The sequence below is a fragment of the Budorcas taxicolor genome, chromosome 8 (genome assembly GCF_023091745.1).
Source record: "Budorcas taxicolor isolate Tak-1 chromosome 8, Takin1.1, whole genome shotgun sequence".
Classification (NCBI taxonomy): domain Eukaryota; kingdom Metazoa; phylum Chordata; class Mammalia; order Artiodactyla; family Bovidae; genus Budorcas; species Budorcas taxicolor.
Genome location: NC_068917.1, coordinates 104,491,060 through 104,511,429, shown reverse-complemented (window position 1 = coordinate 104,511,429; position 20,370 = coordinate 104,491,060). Strand labels below are relative to the sequence as shown.

General features: G+C 37.6%; 1 protein-coding gene across 1 annotated transcript in view; it reads left to right on the top strand.

The window, feature by feature from the left end:
* The first annotated feature begins 5,026 nt into the window (after window positions 1-5,026).
* Window positions 5,027-20,370, top strand: part of SHOC1 (shortage in chiasmata 1) — an 88,301-nt gene continuing 72,957 nt past the window's right edge. The window contains exons 1-3 of the mRNA XM_052645292.1: window positions 5,027-5,071; window positions 7,187-7,310; window positions 12,256-12,343. Of these exons, the coding sequence (XP_052501252.1) occupies window positions 5,027-5,071; window positions 7,187-7,310; window positions 12,256-12,343 (257 nt within the window). The remainder of the gene's footprint in view (window positions 5,072-7,186; window positions 7,311-12,255; window positions 12,344-20,370) is intronic.

Genomic DNA, 20,370 nt, shown 5'->3' with positions numbered 1-20,370 from the left:
GCCTGGTGGGCTGCCGTCTCTAGGGTCACACAGAGTCGGACACAACTGAAGCGACTTGGCAGCAGCAGCAGCATACCACAGAAATAGCACTAATAATATTCAAGATCATATGTCCAAGAATTCTTACTGCAGCATTATTTTCAAGGTAAAAAACTGGAAACAATCTGTTAAACTCCATTAGTAGTAGAATGTTTGGATAAATTATGGTACAGTCTTCCTATGAAATATGTGACTGTTTAAAAATGAGTTGAATCTGTTTATCTTGATCTGGAAGGTTGTTCAAGATGTATTGCTTAGGAAGAAAAATAAGTTACTCATTTTTATATAATTGGCCAACCTATTTTGTGTATGCATGTCTATATAAATTGGTATGAACATGTAGGAAAATGTGAAAAGATACACCCCAGATGTTAACATCATCTACTTGGGAGTTGGGGGTGGTAATAAAGACTACTTTTTCTGTATCAATCTTTGGATAGTTTTATGGCTACACTGAGTATAATTATGTGTTATTTTGTAATTTTTGAAAAATTACTCAAATTAAAATTGGTTCTAATAAAAGGTATATAGCCAAGAATGTGAATAATTAATGTATCTCAATGCCAGATGAACATCTTCACACCTGATTCTTGTCAAATATTAAAACATAACGCTGTAGCAAATTGCACCAACCTGTACAAAATAGAATGAAGGCAACTTAATGTGGCTTAATCACTCACCTTTCATTAGTATGTCAATCATAACTTTAAAAGAACTCACGTGTTAGGAAAATAAATAAATGTAAGTGCTTGCAATCTTCTGGGAAGGAATCTAATGCCAAGCTGTGTCACAGGAAGGAACTCAGAAGTTAAGAAACAGAGAGAAAGGGACAAGTCTTCTTCCTCTGGGGTGGGTCTAGAAACTTCTAAAAGAGTTTGTTGGTGAAAACGTGGCTGCTAATCAAGGTATAACTATGCATGCTCAGTCGCTTTAGTCGTGTCAGACTCTGTGCGACTGTAGCCCGCCAGGCGTCTCTGTCCATGGGGTTCTCCAGGCAAGAATGCTGTAGTGGGTTGCCATGCTCTCCTCCAGGGGATCTTGCAGACCCAGGGATCGAATCCGTGGTGTCTCCTGCAGCGGAGGAGGATTCTTTACCACTGAGCCACCCCGGAATCAAGGCATACACTTTGCGTTTCCCAATTATAACTCGTCATCGTCCTGACTTTCCCCGAATGTTCTCCGTCCATTGAGGCACGACCAACACCTAGTCAGGCATGTTTAAAGTCATGTTTGCCTCCTCCCATTTGCTTTCCTCCTTCCCTGAATGTGGTTGCTAAATCCTCTCAGTCTGCCCTCTGGGACGCTTCTGACATCGTCCTCATCAGGCCCTGCCACCTCACGAGCAGCCACACCAAGGAATCCCAGACTCTGGTCGTCCCAACTTTTCACACAGGCTCCATCAGGGTTCCCGCCACCATCTTCCCTGTCACGGTTCAGCGTGTGCGGCGAAAGTCTGCTCACCCGCGAGGACCTCTGCATTAACCATGTCCCCGCTTCGGCCCTCACTTTTTGAGGCCAGGACGGCAGAAGGACCCGCTGCCCGAGGGGCAGGGTGACCGGATGAGGTAGGGCGTGGCCTAGCCTGGCTAGCCAATGGAAGCATTGAGTCCAAGGTCAGAGGTCACGTGTCCAGTGGGCGGGCATTTTCTCTTGCGAAGACGGGTAGTAGGCAATGTCCCGAGAAGCTGGAGAGAGGCGTTAGGCAAGGTAATCTTGAGCTGAGGGGAAGACAAGAGCTGGATGGGGCTAGTGTATGGCAGCTGTCTGGAAAACAGATCTGTGAGGTCCGGCTCACCTGGCCCTGTGGGTACAAGACCCCAGAACAAGAGTCCACTGAACCTGACTGGGCGAGAACACAGGATGTGAATGGAACAGAAAGGCCAGTAGGATTTCTAGCCACTAATTAGGCTGTGTAAATTAAACAACTTGAGAATATACGTCCACCTTACCTCCTCTGCCATTTGACATGGTGAAAGTGTGGTCTTTGTGCAAGGAAGTACGGGGACAAGTCTCCTGATGCCTGAGGCTATGGGAGATAAATATATATAGTTTTTATTTGTCAATTCTGCTCAGTAAAGCTAGGTGGAAAAAATCTTGAAAAACCTGACTTCTCTAACATTGTGCATAAAATCCTGACCTAATGATTTGCATGCATTTTCATTTTGGCCCAGTGACAGGAGGAAGCATTTTCATTTTGGCCTCCTGACAGGAGGAAGCACAGGAGAGAGAAAATTTTTAGAAACAGGTAAGGAAAACTACTTCCGGAATTACTGCAATTCAAAAGCTGAATTTTTAAAATACTTTCTCTCTAACCATGATTTGCTTGTTTTCCCCCTTGTCTTGGATTTTAGAAGCAAGCCAGTTTCTCTCTCGCTATCCACCCACCACTATGAGATGGATACAGATATCTGTAATGCAGTAAAATACAGTTGATAGATGAAAGAAGTTTTATAAATGGCAACGGTTTTTTTTATTACTATGTGTCTAGCATGGACTTAAATGGTTAGCTTTAGTACAACAGTAATTATTATTTAAGGTAGTTGATGGGAGTGATGAATCTGAAGCTGATGGAATATAGGCTTCATAAGAAAGGAACATTTAAGAAAAATGCCGACAATAACTTGAATGGATAAATTAGTTGTGATTTTTAACTTTTTCTGGTATCAGGCACAATCATATAATTTTTTCTGAAAGTGCAGTATCAGGAAGTAGAAATTCTAGAATCAATATTTGCTTCAGCTATCAGTGATACACTGTATGGAAAAGGTACAAAAGTATAATGGTTGGAAATATTTCCAGAGAAGTAATCAGCAGTTAGAAGATGCTATGTTGGCATTGTTTAGCTAAGTGTGAAAGAGGGCCATGACATTCTGTATTCCTCACATTTGTTGATATCAGGATCTAACAATATTTAAAATATTCAGATAGCTTATGGGGTTTGTTTTCATTGGAGCACTTACTATAATATCCAAAATGTCTTCTGATTCATTAGTGAAATGAAATGATTTTACTCTATATTAAGAAGTCTGCTCTTAGCTTTTTAACCCAGTAGTTAAGTAGTTAAGGATGTTCACTTGATAATAACTGAAAATAGGAATAGTTCATAACCAATTAATATAGATGAGTCCTGGTGAGCACTTTTACCATTTGGAAATAGGTAAACCTCAGACAAATTGATAATGATAATTTATTATATTGATAATATATTATTGATATATTATATCAATATTGATATAATATTACATTACATTATTGATTATATTATATGATATATATTATATTATTGATATATAATATATCAATATTATATTATTGATAATATATTATATTGATAATATAATAAATTATAATTATGATTTATTATATTAAATTGATAATTTATTATATTGATAAACATATATCAAACAGAATGATAATGAAACCAAGGCAAGACCGTTTGAATTAAAATATATGTTTCATTCACTGAAAGCTTATTGACAAACTACTAGTGTATGAAAACTAGTTTATATCTGAATTCCTCACAATATTTTAAATACTTGATAAAAATGCTAAGAACTTTCTGATAAACTGGACTGTGTCCTAGAGTAAACTTTCTAAGCTGTAATTCCTCTGATTTTTGAAACTATCTTGGACTTATTCAGCTTTCAAAAGTTTACTTATTGGGACTATCTAGGACTAATGGATGTACTATTACTATTACTATTATGCATCAATTCAGTTCAGTCGCTCGGTTGTGTCCAACTCTTTGTGGCCCCATGGACTGTAGCATGCCAGGTTTCCCTGTCCATTACCAACTCCCAGAGCTTGCTCAAACTCATGCCCATCAAGTTGGTGATGCCATCCAACCATCTCATCCTCTGTCATCCCCTTCTCCTCCCACCTTCAATCGTTCCCAGTATCAGGGTCTTTTCAAATGAGTCAGTTTTTCGCATCAGGTGGCCAAAGTATTGGAGCTTCAGCATCAGTTCTTCCAATGAATATTCAGGACTGATTTCCTTTTTTTAGGATTGACTGGTGTATCTATCCCAAACTATTAAATAGTTTAATAGTTTAACTATTAACTGGTTTATCTATCCTAAGCTATTAAATAGTTTATCCATCCTAAACTATTATATATATGATGGATAAACAATAAGGTCTTACTGTATAGCACAGAGAACTATATTCAGTATCTTGGGATAAACCATACTGGAAAAGAAAAGAAAAAAATTTTACTCCATTAGGTGAATTTTTTTAGTTACTAATAATGACCCAATGACCTAAAAATAGTATACTATATTTGCTTTATTCCAAATGAACTAACTAAAAGGGAATTTAACTTAAGGCCTTTTATTTTCTTGGGACTTCCCTGGTGGCTCAGATGGTAAAGCATCTGCCTACAATGCAGGAGACCTGGGGTTGATCCCTGGGTCGGGAAGATCCCCTGGAAAAGGAAATGGCAACCCACTCCAATATTCTTGCCTGGAAAATCCCATGGATGGAGGAGCCTGGTAGGCTACAGTCCATGGGGTCACAAAGAGTCAGATACAACTGAACGATTTCACTTTATATTTTCTTAGAGAGTGGAATTTTCCAAATTCTACTCCACTGCTTCAGCACAGTTTTGTCCTTGTTCACTTAAGACATACGGTTATCATGAGAAAACCACTCTATTAGTCTTGTGAACCTCAGCCTCTTTTGCAACAAAATGATGATATTAAATATACTGTAATCTACCAACTAGGATTGTATGGATAAAATAATAGGAAAAATATAAGAATAATTTTATACCAATGTATATATTATTTTCATATTAGATTTAAATCATAGTAATGTTATTTTCATAGTTAAATTTTCATCAGTCAGAGCCTTTTTAAAAAATGAATGAGCCAATGTTTTGTGACTAAGAATGGTTTTCTGCTCCTAGCTTTGCTATTCTACCAAATATTTATTTTTAATTTTTATATTTACAGATGTGAAATTTGTACTGCTTCCAAAGAAAGAAGATATGTTTCCAGCATTCAAATATTGTGCAATAGATTATTTGAATGAGGTAGTGTTATTAGATCACGACCTGATTACTAAGAATTGTGAAAGTATTATCTACATGCGCTATATATTATGATCACTTTTTAGTAGTCCTTAGAGTAATCCTTAGTCCTACTTTGAAATGCACTAAAAACTACTTTCCAGTTTTAATATACCTTAAAAATACTATTTGGGGAGGAAATTGTTGCCAATTTAATGTGAATTTGAGGCTGTCAATGGGAAAAAAGTGGAAACTGTTAGCAAGCTTGGGCTGCTTTTATGGATTACCTTGAGTGATTTTTCTCAGCAGGAATGGGGAAAAAACAACTCCAGTTATCTCTATGATAAAATGACTGTAACAGTATGTATTAGTCCCTTACTATTTTGATTAATTATGTCATTTGATCACTTACTCTTTTGATGGATTATGTCAATTTGATGATCATAACTACTCCATGAGGAAGATACTATTATTACACACGTTTTACAGTTTTATAGGTTAGAAAAATGATGTCTAGAGAAGTTAAATACCTTGTACAAAGCTGAAATTCAAACCAGGTACATTGTTAAGAAACTAATTAGAATAATTGTCACACACCAGTTCGTAGTTCTTACCATCTTATTATTCCATAATAACAGGGAAGCAAATGTATCATTGCAAAGGAAGCATATGTACCACATATGCGGTAGGGAATCAGAGGTCACTGTTACACAGATATATTTATGAATGTATTATCCACTTGAAAAATTAGTCTATACTCAAACTTCCTCAGACTTTTATCCTTGCCCATGGTATCTTAGTTTCCCACTGGTGTACCACAACCCCATGATACAGTACAAATATACTAATCAATGGCAAATCTTGCAAAAGATACAGCGTTTTGTAAAGTTCATGAAAACAGTTTTGAAGAATCACTCAAATAACAGGTAAAGCTATTATCAGATGAAAATCTGACAAAATTAGATCAGATAACAGGTAAGACAAAGAGAAAGGTTTGAATATCAAAGGAGTCAGAGATGCCTTGGGAAATTTTGATTAAATCCTCAAATATTTTCTAGAAAAATCTTCTTTATGATCACAGATGAAGTAATGACTAGTATCACACATATCATCATATAATGCAGTTTTGAGGGAAATTGTGACAAAGTAGTTATAAGCTAAATACAAACAAAATTTAATTAAAATAAATTTTAATTTTTATGACTTTATTTTGTTTTTTAGGTAATGTTCCATTTGACTATGAACCTTTGACTTTTGACTATGAAACTTTTGTCTTCATTTTTTATGAATTACTTAACTCATCTTTTCTTTATACTATTTATTCTTAGATAATAAGGGCCTCTTATTTAATATGTTATTAAGCCTAGCAAACATAAAACTCTTGGGAAATAATGAAAGAAACTATCATTTGTCCAAATACATGGATAATGAATTCTGTGACAAGTTGGGAGTCACTGAGGAAATTTGCTTAAGATGAGCCTTGAAAGTTGAGTAGAATTTTGACAGCTAGAGAAGAGTAGCAGGGCATTTTTCAAAGGCATCCTGTTGATGAGCAAGTGATCACTAAATGTTAAGAGGGTAGTGATTGCTCTATTTAAAGACTACAGTTAGTATTAAAGAGTAATGGGAAATAAAGCTGGAAAGTAAAGGCAGAACCAAGCATAGAGAATTTTTATTTACATGCTTACTTAACTGATTTAACATCCTTTTAAATTTTAATTATTAGATTTTTTAAAATTTAGTAACATGTTTGCTGGATGTCACAAGTGAAACAGTGCAAAGATGTAGAAAACAAAAGTTAAGATAGCCATATTATACTAAAAGTGAAAAACAGCACTTTGCTAAATGGTGTATAAATGATATGATCCCATTTTTTTTTTATCAAACACACAGACATTTTAGCCTAATTTAGAAAATAAAGTATGTAGGAAAATATACCAGACTTATTGATATCACTAGGGACCATGACTTTCTCAGTTATGTAGTTATGTGTTAGATATTTTATAGTGAACATGTATTATCTTTAAATGAAAACAATATAAATTTGAAACAATAGAGAATTTTAATATTCTGGAATATGACAGATAAATATTTTAAATTCAATATATATTAAAAGATTTCATAATCTTTCTTACACAGAGTGTAGTTAGAAAGAAGTTGTGCAAAGATACTTTATTGCTTCGGATCCCTTCATGTTTATATCAAGATGACAATTATCCTGCAAGTGTTATTGATAATAAGTTTAGGAGGCCATGGACAAGAGGTATATTTTATTTTTATTTTTTAAAAATCTATTTTTAAAAGTATATCAGAGCTTAGCATAATAAATTATTAAGAAAATGTACTGTTTTCTCATTATATGAAAATGTATTCATATCAGACTTCCAAGAAGTTTATAAATTAATATTTTTATGTGACAAAGTAGTTAGGTGACAAAGTTAATATTTTTATGTGACAAAGAATTTAAGTGACAGAGTAAGGAATTGGAAAGCTTATACTAGATATAAATAAAACAAAAGATATGTAAATGATGAAGTCTTAAAATATTCTGACATTCTACTATTGTATTAGAGTAAGATCTTCCCCAACTGTATGAAGGCTATTCTAAGTTGTAATGATACACTGACTATAAAACTATTTTTTAAATGAATATGTACAAAGTATCATCTTTTGCTTTGGAAAATGTCAAGTAAGATGAGAATAGAATTGACCATTAGCTTAATTAAATGTAGATCGATAACCTTGATAGGAGTGGTTTCCCTGGAATATTATGTATGAAAACCTGATCAGAGTATTTTGAGAAGAGAATGCACAGTGGGATGTGAGATGGTGGACACAGTGAGCTCTTTTGAAGATTTTTGCTATGACAGAACATAGAAAAATGGAGATGCACTAGCTGAAGGGAGAAATGAGTTAAAGAAAAATTTTTTTAAGATGTGAGATTAAAAATATATATATGCATGATAAGGAAAGAAACTATGAAATGTTTGTTTGCCAAAGGAAATAATCTTGGTAAAAAGAGAGAAAATGATGATGCAGGAAAGAAAAAAGATAACCCAGTAAAAGAGAATAGAACCAAGAGCACAATTGGAGGAGTTGGTGTTAAAAGTCAGGATGGTTCTTCTACTGTGATAGAGAGGAAGGCAAAGTTGGTAGGTACTTATGCCAGTTAGATGTTAGAATTGGTGGTAGAAGATGAGGTTTTTTCTTCTCTATTTATATTAATTTTCTGACAGAGAGTGGGTAGGGGGATGAGTATCAAAAATTTGAAGGGAGGTGTCAAATGTCTTGAAGAATGAGAAAATCCTTTTTATTAAAAGGATATTAAGATGAATTACTATTATCATCTGTCAAAGTTGGATGCCCATTTAAAATTTATGGTCATAATTTGAAGTGAGCTCATTCAGAATGGCTGGGTGAATTTTTTTCCAAATAATTTTTAATTGTTCTAGTGTACATATACGCATATGAGTTCCTGGTGGAGCAGATGGTAAAGAATCCGCCTGCAATGCAGGAGACCCAGGTTGGATCCCTGTGTTGGGAAGATCCCTGGAGAAGGGAATGGCCACCCACTCCAGTATTCTTGCCTGGAGAATTTAATGGACAGCCTGGTGGGCTACCCTCCATGGGGTCACAAAGAGCCAGACACGACAGAACGACTAACATTTTCACTTTTAGTGTACATATACCAAGTGAAGACTAGGGGTTTTCTAAGTTGGTATAAGGGAAAGAGAGGCAAGGGACTTGACTCTTTGTAAGATTGTGATATGAGGCCGTGGAAACTAAACTGTACGAGAAAGGAAATGAGGATATGAGGGAGGATGAATATTGTAAAAATGATAGGGTCAGTGGACTGAAGGTCTCGATCAGGTTGGAAACAAGATCACCAGTAGTGTGTGCTTGGGTGCATGCTAAGTCACTTCAATTGCGTCTGACTCTTTGCAACCCTATATATTGTAGCCTGCCAGGCTCTTCTGTCCATGGGATTTTCCAGGCAAGAATACTGGAGTGGGTTGCCATGCCCTCTTCAAGGGATCTTCCTGACCCAGGGATCGAACTCACATCTCTTATGTCTCCTGCAACGGCGGGCAGGTTTTTACCACTAGCACCACCTAGGAAGCCCCATCAAGAGTAGTAGTTTTCATCAAACTGCTTCTCTTAAAGTACAGAAGGGAAAATGAATTAATTATTTCTCTTATTTCTTTTCCTTTTCTTCTTTTTAAAAATCATAACAATAGCCAAGATTTATTGGGCAGTTACACCATATCAGGCACCATTCTAAGCAATTTACATGTCTTAGCACATTTAATCTTTACAACACTATGAAAAGGTCATTATTATTCCTAGTTTACAGATAAAGAAACTGAGTTCGAAAGAGGATAAGAGATTTACACAAGATCATACAGTTAGTAGGTAGCAGTATATGTATTAAAATCTAGTTAGGGTGATTCCAGACCTGTATTCTTTTTTTTTTTTCAGACCTGTATTCTTAACCACTAAACTTTTATATTTTTCAGTGAAGCACAGACTCAAATGTTCAGTGATTTGTTCAAGGTAACAAAACTAGTAAGAACCAACACTTAGAATACAAGTCCTTTGCCTCTTCAGTGAGTTGCTTTTTCTGACACAAGCATCTGACATGGTCCCTCTCCTTAAGGAACTGAGGGTCTATTTTGGGAGACAAGCTATAGATACACATAAAAATTTAACATATGACTGCATATGATTAAGTACTGAAGTGCGTGCTACTGACAATATTATGGCCCTTCAAGGGGAGTGTATCAAAGTGAGCTGGTTTTATGAGGAGTCACATGAGCTGTGGAACAGGATTGTCTGGGATGGTAGTGCTGTATAAGCAAAAGAAAGGCTGTAAAAATGAGGATCCTATGTTCAGGTGATATTGTTCCATGATTGAGAGGGTTGTTTGGGGTTGCTTTTTTTTTTTGGTGGGGGCTGTAAAAATCAGAATGATTATTTAAGTATTTGGAATCTGGTATAACTTTGAAGAGATCTCTAGTCTTTCCCATCCTATGGTTTTCCTCTATTTTTTTGCATTGATCACTGAGGAAGGCTTTCTTATCTCTCCTTGCTATTCTTTGGAACTCTGCATTCAGATGGGTATATCTTTCCTTTTCTTCTTTGCCTTTAGCTTCTGTTTTTTTCTCAGCTCTTTGTAAGGCCTCCTCAAGACAATCATTTTTCCTTTTTGCATTTCTTTTTCTTGGGAATGGTCTTGATCACTGCCTTCTGTACAATGTCACAAACCTCCGTCCATAGTTCTTCTGGCACTCTGACTCTATCGAATCTAATCCCTTGAATCTATTTGTCACTTCCACTGTATAATGGTAAGGGGTTTGATTTTGGTCATACCTGAATGGTCTAGTGGTTTTCCCTACTTTCTTCAGTTCAAGTCTGGATTTTGCAATAAGGAGTTCATGATCTGAGACATAGTCAGTTCCCTGTCTTGTTTTTACTGACTGTATAAAGCTATTAAGAAGAGATGACAAGAATACTCAGAAGAACTACACAAAACTATCTTACTGACCCAGATAATCATGATGGTGTGATCACCTACCTACAGCCAGACATCCTGGAGTGAAGTCAAGTGGGCCGTAGGAAGCATCACTACAAGCAAAGCTAGTGGAGGTGATGGAATTCCAGTTGAGCTATTTCAAACCTAAATGATGATGCTGTGAAAGTGCTGCACTCAGTATGCCAGCAAATTTGGAAAACTCAGCAGTGGCCACAAGACTGAAAAAGGTCAGTTTTTATTCCAATCCCAAAGAAAGGCAATGCTAAAAAATGTTCCAATTACCACATAATTGCACTCATCTCACACTCTAGCAAAGTAATTGTTCAAAATTCTCCAAGCCAGGCTTTAGCAATACATGAACCATGAACTTGCAGATGTTCAAGCTGGATGTAGAAAGGGCAGAGGAACCAGGGATCAAATTGCAAACGTTCATTGGATCATTGAAAAAGCAAGAGAATTCCAGAAAAACATCTGCTTCTGCTTTATTGACTATGCCAAAGCCTTTGACTGTGTGGATCACAACAAACTGGAAAATTCTTAAAGAGAAGGGAATAACAGACCACCTTACCTGCCTTCTGAGAAATCTATATGCAGGTCAAAAAACAACAATTAGAACTGGACATGGAACAAATATTGGGAAATGAGTACATCAAGGCTGAATATTGTCATCCTGTTTATTTAACTTATATGCAAAGTACATTATGTGAAATCCTGGGCTGAATGAAGCACAAGCTGGAATCAAGATTGCTGGGAGAAATATCAATATCCTCAGATATGCAGATGACACCACCTTTATGGCAGAAAGCAAAGAAGAATTAAAGAGCTTCTTGATGAAAGTGAAAGAGGAGAGTGAAAAAGCTGGCTTAAAACTCAACGTTCAAAAAAGGAAGATCATGGCATCCGGTCCCATCATTTCATGGCAAATAGATGGGGAAACAATGGAAACAGTGACAGACTTTACTTTCTTGGGCTCCAAAATCACTGCAGATGGTGACTGCAGCCATGAAATCAAAAGATGCTTGCTCCTTGGAAGAAAAGCTAAGACAAACCTAGACAGCATATTAAACAGCAGAAACATTGCTTTGCTGACAACGGTCCATCAAGTCAAAGCTATGGTTTTTCCGGTAGTCATGCATGGATGTGAGAGTTGGACCATAAAGAAAGCTGAGTGCTGAAGAATTGATGCTTTTGGACTGTGGTGGTGAAGACTCTTGAGAGTCCCTTGGACTGCAAGGAGATCTAACCAGTCAATCCTAAAGAAAATCAGTCCTGATATTCATTGGAAGGACTGATGCTGAAGCTGAAGCTCTAATACTTTGGCCATCTGATGCAAAGAACTGACTCATTTGAAAAGACCCTGACGCTGAGAAAGATTGAAGGCAAGAGGAGAAGGGGATGACAGAGGATGAGATGGTTGGATGGCATCACCAACTCGATGGACTTGAGTTTGAGCAAGCTCCGGGAGTTGATGGACAGGGAGACCTGGTGTGCTGCAGTCCGCGGGGCCACATAAAGTCAGACATGACAGAGCAACTGAACTGAACTGATAACTTTAAAAAAATTACATTTGTGAACAAATAAAGATAACACCATAATGTAAAAGGTGAATGTTTGGCTTCCCTGTGTTGTGTAAAAGAAAATTCCAGAAGCTAATGTTTACCATTCTCCTTTCTAGTTTCAGCTGTTTCAATCTGGGGAAAGACAGATATCTCAGTCTTGGATCAATGGAAAGCAAGTCTCACGGTGGACGAGTTCCTTGAGAAGTATGTGTCCTTAACCCCAAATTTCCCCTTTACATCTAGAAGATGAATAGTAAGTTCCTCAGTTACCTAAGAGAAAAGATCCTTTCATTTGTATCCTCACAGGTTTTCTTCTTTTATCCAAAAAACAAGTCCTAGTCTGAACCACAAAGAAGAGTTTAATCAAAATTATTTACAACCTCTTTTTTTAACCTTTCCCTCATTATCACATATTAACAGTTTTCTGTGCATTTGTTTTGCAAGAGACAGAAATAAAACCAAGATGCTATTATGCTTTAACAATAAGTGAAATTTTGGTAGAAAGTATCTATAGAAAATCCTTTATATTAAAATCAGTGGTTTATCCTTGTAGTATAAATGCAGACTTAAGGCTATTTTCTAACATACTTTGTCAAAATGTTATTTATGAGTAGTCTAGTCATTCATCAAATATTTATCAGATACCACGTTGTGTGCTGGATACAGGATAAAAAAATTAGATACAGTCTCCACTCTCAAAGAACATAAGAAAATAGAGAATAAGAGATTTATAAATAAATAATACGATAGAATGTGGGAAGTACAATGACAGAGATAGGCACACAGAGCATAATATGAGGAAGAATATCTAACCCATTCTATGTTGTTCAGGTAGACACAAAATAGAGATTTTAGTGCAAATGTAAATAATTTACTCTGTTGCATCACTTCATGCAAAGAGTTCTGATCAGACCCAAAGGATTTAGTTAGTTTTCAGATTTTCAAGTTTTAGTAATTTGTTTTCTTTAGTTACATTCGAAAGAAACAAATGACCAACTTATATGTGTCTAGACATTAAGAGAAGCCCTATATACTATTTCTGTCATCTAGGAATTTAAAATCAGATTAGGAAGATAATATATGAACAGAAAAAAATTGACAATGTTAAGAACTAAATGATAATATAAAATGACCCTCAAAAGGTCTATCACAAGGTATAAGGTCAATGCAGAGTATCTATCACAGGACTAAACTCTAGAGCAGGGAGGATGCAAAAAGGTGTAGTGGAAGGAGCTTTGCACTAAGAACTAAAAGATGTGGATTTTAACTCTTCATTTGAAAAGTTAAGTACTAACTAGTCAACGAGCCATTTTCTCTCTCTGACCCTCACTTTTTATTTATTTATTTTTGGCTGTACTGGGTCATTGTTACCAGTAGGTGTTCTGCTTCTTGAGAAACCTATATGCAGGTCAGGAAGCAACAGTTAGAACTGGACATGGAACAACAGCCTGGTTCCAGATAGGGAAAGGAGTACGTCAAGGCTGTATATTGTCACCCTGCTTATTTAACTTCTATGCAAAGTACATCATGAGAAACGCTGGGCTGGAAGAAGCACAAGCTGGAATCAAGATTGCCGGGAGAAATATCAATCACCTCAGATATGCAGATGACACCACCCTTATGGCAGAAAGTGAAGAGGAACTAAAAAGCCTCTTGATGAAAGTAAAAGAGGAAAGTGAAAAAGTTGGCTTATAGCTCAACATTCAGAAAACTAAGATCATGGCATCTGGTCCCATCACTTCATGGGAAATAGATGGGGAAACAGTGTCAGACTTTATTTTGGGGGGCTCCAAAATCACTGCAGATGGTGACTGCAGCCATGAAATTAAAAGACGCTTATTCCTTGGAAGAAAAGTTATGACCAACCTAGTTAACATACTCAAAAGCAGAGACATTACTTTGCCAACAAAGGTCCGTCTGGTCAATGTTATGGTTTTTCCAGTAGTCATGTATGGATGTGAGAATTGGACTGTGAAGAAAGCTGAGCACTGAAGAATTGATGCTTTTGAACTGTGGTGTTGGAGAAGACTCTTGAGAGTCCCTTGGACTGCAAGGAGATTCAACCAGTCCATCCTAAAGGAGATCAGTGCTGGGACTCCTTTGGAAGGAACGATGCTGAAGTTGAAGCTCCAGTACTTTGGCCACCTCATGCGAAGAGCTGACTCATTGGAAAAGACTCTGATGCTGGGAGGGATTAGGGGCAGGAGGAGAAGGGGACGACAGAGGATGAGATGGCTGGATGGCATCACCGACTCTATGGATGTGAATTTGAGTAAACTCAGGGAGTTGGTGATGGACAGGGAGACCTGGCACGCTGCGATTCATGGGGTCGCAAAGAGTCGGACACAACTGAGTGACTGAACTGAACTGAAGTGAGGTGTTCTCTAGTTACCGAGAGCAGGGGCTACTATTTGTTGAGATTCATGGGCTTTTGCTTACCGTGACTTTCTTGCAAAGCACAGGTTCTAGAGCCTTGGCTCAGTAGTTGTGGCACATAGGCTTAGTTGCTCTGTGGCACGTGGAATCTTCATGGACCAGGGATGGAAACTGCTGGACCACCAGGGAAGTCCCTGACCCTCACTTTCTGATTCAGTATAAAAATGATGGGTTAGTGCTTCTCAAACTTTAATTTACATATGAATCACCTGAAGATCCTGTTAAAAATGAAGATTCTGATTCAGTCGGTCTGTGGTGGGGCCTGAGATTCTATATGTCTAATACGCTCCTAAGTGTGCTGATGCTACTGGTCCAAGAACCTAGTTTGAGTCACGAGATACAGAAGATAATCTCTAAAATCTGTCTTCTCCCTATGAATTAGATTGGTAGAGCTGTGCATTTATAAGCAGGAGAGATCAACTTCATAAAGAAGTGGGAATTGAGCTTGTGTTGGACAAAGGAGAAACTAACTTGAAAGAAAGCATTTCAAAGGAAACAGTACATCTGAAGATACAGAGGCAAGAACATGCAATAAGTAATGATCAGGCTACTTTGGCGCACACAAAAGATTCTTGTATGAGAGAAATTTGAGGCCCTAAAGGAATGGGCACCCTGTCATGTCTGACCCTCCATTCATTTTATAGTACCTTCAAGATAGAACCCATGGCAAAGAAGATGGAATCTGTGGCACCACCTAGGATAAAATTCACATTTCTCTGCCTCCCTACAGCCAAATGTAGCCATATGACTAAGCTCTTCCCAAAGCATATAAGCAAAAGGGACTTATGCAATTTCTGGAGAATGGCTTAGAAGGAAGCAGTGTGTTTTTCTCCTTCACATTTTCTCCGTCCTGATGTTAGAATGCAGATGTTGGCTGCAGCAACCACCTTGGAGTATACGTGACAAGGACTAAGTCTAGGAATGGCAGAGTTGAACAAAAGGAGTCTCAGTCCCTCATGAATTGTGAAACCACCTTACTAGCCATGACCTTCCACCCTCCTTGTGTGTGTGTTAGCCATCATTAGTTTCAAGTTTGTCTCATGAAGTATTTTTAATGAACTTTATTTTTTAGAGCAGTTTTTGGTTCAGAGCAAAACTGAGCAGAAGGTTTAGCAGGCTTTCCCAAATTGAATTAATTTTAAATTCAGGAGCTTTGTTATCTAACGGAAATTAAGATCCCATAGGTTAAGAGTTTAGTCCTATGAAACTTCCCCTGCACCCTACACTTCAGAGGCCATTTGCAAGGTTATCACCTGTGCTTCTGACTGACCAGCTATAGATCAGAGATTCCAACAACCCCTTCTTTGGGTTCAGTCAACTTGCTAGATTCATAGACTCCAGCAACTGTGAATTCCAGACTCATAGAATTCACAGGAATATTTTACTTACTGAATTACCAGTTTACTATAAAAGGGTATAACTCAGAAACAGTCAGATGGAAGAGACAGATAGGGCAAGGCATGGTGAAAAGTCATGGAACTTCCATGTTCTCTCCCATCACCCTACTTTCCCAGCACCTCCATGTGTTCATCAACCTGGGTGTTTTCTTAACCCAGTCCTTTTGTGTTTTTACAAAGGCTTCATTACATTGGCAGGATTGATTACATGTCACTGGCAGTTGATTCAACTTCCAGCCCCTCTCCCCCTCCTGGAGGTCAGAGGAGTGGAACTGAAAGTTGCAATCTTCTAATCACATGGTTGGTTCTCCTGGCAACCAATCACCATCCTTAGGTGCTTCCCGAAAGTTACCGTATTAACATAAGAAAAGTCAACTTTAGCACTTAAGAAAGTCCAACGACCTTAGGAGCTTTGTGCAAGAAATGGATATGAAGACCAAACATAAATCTCTTATTATAAATCACAATATCACACATATATATGTGATCCTTTGTGACCGGCTTCTTTTACTTAGCATAATATTTTTAAGATTCATCCCTGGGTCAGAAAGATCCCCTGGAGAAGGAAATGGCTATCCACTTCAGTATTCTTACTTGGAGAATTCCATGGACAAAGGAGCCTGGAGGGCTACAGTCCATGGGGTTGCAAAGAGACATGACTGAGTGACTAACACTTTTTTATTCTGTAGCATGTGTCAGCACTTCACTTTTTGTGATCAAATAATATTCCATTGTATGAATATACCACATTTTATTTATCCATTCATCCGTCGATGGACATTTGTTTCCACTTTTTGGCTCTTATGAGTAATGCTGCTATAAACAGTTGTTGTTTTTTGGTAAGTATGTCCAACTCTGCAACCCCATGAACTGCAACATGCCAGGCTTTCCTGTCCTTCACTCTCTCCCAGAGTTTGCTCAAATGCATGTCTACTGAGTCGGTGATGCCATCCAGTCATCTCATCCTCTGTTGCTTCCTTCTCCTGCTCCCACTCTTTCCCAGCATCAGGGTCTTTTCCAATGAGTCGGCTCTTTGCATTAGGTGGCTAAAGTATTGCAGCTTCAGCTTCAGCATCAGCCTTTTCAATGACTATTCAGAGTTTATTTCCTTTAGGACTGACAATCTCCTTCCTGTCCAATAAACTCTCAAGAATCTTCTCCTGCACCACAGTTCAAAAGCATCACTTCTTTGGTGCTCAGCCTTCTTTTTGGTCTAACTCTCATCCATACATGACTACTGGAAAAACCATAGCTTTGCAAGCAGATTCTTTACTGTCTGAGCCACCAGGGAAGCCCCATAAACAGTTGTGGACTGTTTTTATGCAGACATAGGATTTTATCTCTCCAGTAGTGAAATTGCTAGATCTTATGGTAACTTTGTAAACACTTCTTTTCCATGTAGATGTACCATTTTATATTCCCACTCAGTTCAGTTCAGTCACTCAGTTGTGTCCGCCTCTTTGCGACACCATGAATCACAGCACTCCAGGCCTCCCTGTCCATCACCAGCTTCCGGAGTTCACTCAAACTCATGTCCATTGAGTTGGTGATGCCATCCAGCCATCTCATCCTCTGTCGTCCTCTTCTCCTCCTGCCCCCAATCCCTCCCAGCATCAGAGTCTTTTCCAATGAGTCAACTCTTCATATGAGGTGGCCAAAGTATTGGAGTTTCAGCTTCAGCATCAGTCCTTCCAGTGAACACCCAGGACTGATCTCCTTTAGGATGGACTGGTTGGATCTCTTTGCAAGGGACTCTCAAGAGTCTTCTCCAACACCACAGTTCAAAAGCATCAATTCTTCAGCACTCAGCTTTCTTTATGAAGGTTACGATTTATATCTTGCCAACACTTATTATCTGTCTTTTTAATTATAACCATCCTAGTGAATGGCTTATTGCATGTCACTGTAGTTTTGATTTTCATTTCCCTGATGGCTAATGATATTGAACTTCTTTTCCTTTAATTATTGGCTGTTAGTATATCTTCCTTGGATAAATGACTATTCAAGTTCTTTGCCATTTTTAAATTACGTTATGTGCCTTTTCATTATAGAAGTTTAAGAGTTCCTTATGTATTATGTATTCCAGATCCAAGGCTCATATTAGATATGTGATTTGCTAATATTTTCTCCTATGGATTGCCTTTTCACGCCCTTGATAGTATCCTTTCAAGCAGAAAATTTTTTGGATTTTGATGAAGTTCAATTTATCTAATTATTCTTTTGTTATTTGTACTTTTGGTATCAAATCTAAGAAGGCTTTACCTAAACTAAAGTCACAAGAATTTACTCCTTTATTTTCTTATATGAGTTTGCCTGTGATTTTTTTTTTTTAAGACACAAAGCAGTTCATGAAATGTTTCAGTTATTGATGGGTTATGCCTTTCATCATTGGTATCCCATTTCACATAGAATAAAATCCAGTGTTCTTACCAAGTCCTCTAAGATCCAGCATAATCTTGTCCTTGCCCACCTATCTAACCTCACTCAACTCCAGTCAACCTGACCTTTCTGCTTTTCTTTGACTGTGTCTCTTGGTCCTCTACTCTGAGCCTCTGTATGGCTTGCTCTTTACCATTATTCAGGTAACTGTAGCTCCTCAGAAGCCGTTCACTAACTACTCTCTCTAAAACATACCTTTTGTTATCCCTCTGGCTATTACTTGATGTCCTAATACCTCCTTTTATTTCACTCATAAGAGTTTTTCACCACCTGACATTATGTCATTTACCTATTTATTTGTTTATCATCTCATTATCATGGAAAACTTTACGAGGGCAAGGACACTGGTTTGTTCACCTCTCCACACTCAGTGCCTACAATGGTGCTAGCACATTGTAGACACTCAATAAATGTTTCTTTTGAGTTAAGGAATTAGTGAACAGGAATGGATGAATTTACCCAAAAAAGAATGATGTAGAAAGAAAGCAAAGACAGTGCAGACTGAAAGCCCAGGAAACATCAGGATCTACAAGTTAGGCAGAGGAGGAGGTACCAGTGAACAAAAAATAGATAATATTGGATAAGGAGGGGGAAAGAAAACCTGGAAATACTGGTCTTTACAGATCACTTATGGTGAGGGAAAGAGAATTGACAGGGTTTTCTCAAAACTATAGTACCAGGCTTCTGTGGTGGCTCAATGGTAAAGAATCTGCCTGCCAGTGCAGAAGACACAGGTTCGATCCATAATCCAGGAAGATCCTGCATGCTGTGGAGCAACTAAGCCCATGTGCCACAACTATTGAGCCCACGTGCCACAACTACTGAAGCTTGCACACCCTAGAGCCTGTGCTCAGCAACAAAAGAAGCCCCCACAATGAGAAGCCCGTGTACCACAACTACAGAGTTGCAGCAACTAGAGAAAAGCCTGTGCAGCAGCAAATACCCAGCACAGCCAAAAATAAATAAATAAAATTATGTTTAAAAAAATTTAAAAAACTATAATGCCAACGATCACCATTAATTATTGTCTCTGTCAGTCATATTTATTTTAAAGTAGCTATCTAAGCACTAAATTTAGAAGTCTCTAAAGATCCACATAGAAATCATCATTCTCATGAGTAATATGAAACTGAATGAGCTAAAATATTTTTTTCTGGTACCTTGTATTTTTATAAAGAATAAAGCAGAAACTCTAGAGGTTTTTCTACACATGATTTTGAGATATGGCATATTCATTATTTTCTTCAGTTCACTGGGGAATTATATTGATTTTGGTTCTTTCAGTCTGTGTAGGGTTAGTAAGGCTAAGTATTTTAAGATATCATAAAAATATATATTAGAATATGTAGCCGAATTGCCAATAGTATATTTATTTACTGGAAAATTCAGTAGAAAGTTCTCTTTTAAGTTCAAATATCCTGATGATATAAACAATGGTGGATATATCTGGGTCAGTCAGGAAACAAGTAAGGTACAGGTAGGGTCAAGGGAACCAAAACCAAGTTCCCAGGACTCACAATGCCTGGAAGTTATTACCACCCTAAGCTTGAAGGAGAAAGGGGACTGAAGTAACTAACACAGTAAGAACTGAAGCTACAAGAGAGATGCTGTGTGATTAAAGTTGTAACTGTTGGTTGAAGAATGCAGCTATCTCTCCAAACTGTGGCCCCAAAGGGAAAGATTTGGGAAGAATAATATTTCAACCTATTTAGTTTCCCACCTTTGATCTCCTGCCAGTGCTTCCATTGGCTAAATCCAAGCAGAAGACTGGGCAAGGGAGTTCAGTTGGTTCACTGAGATTAGTCTCCTAGGATGTAGAACAGGATATAAAAGGTTGAATAATGACATGGAAAAGCAGACATTGACTATCCAGCACAAGGACATTTTGGCAATGCACGGAAAAGTCTAAAAATCTATATATCTTTAACCTCATCATTTCCATTTTTAGGAATTGCGTTT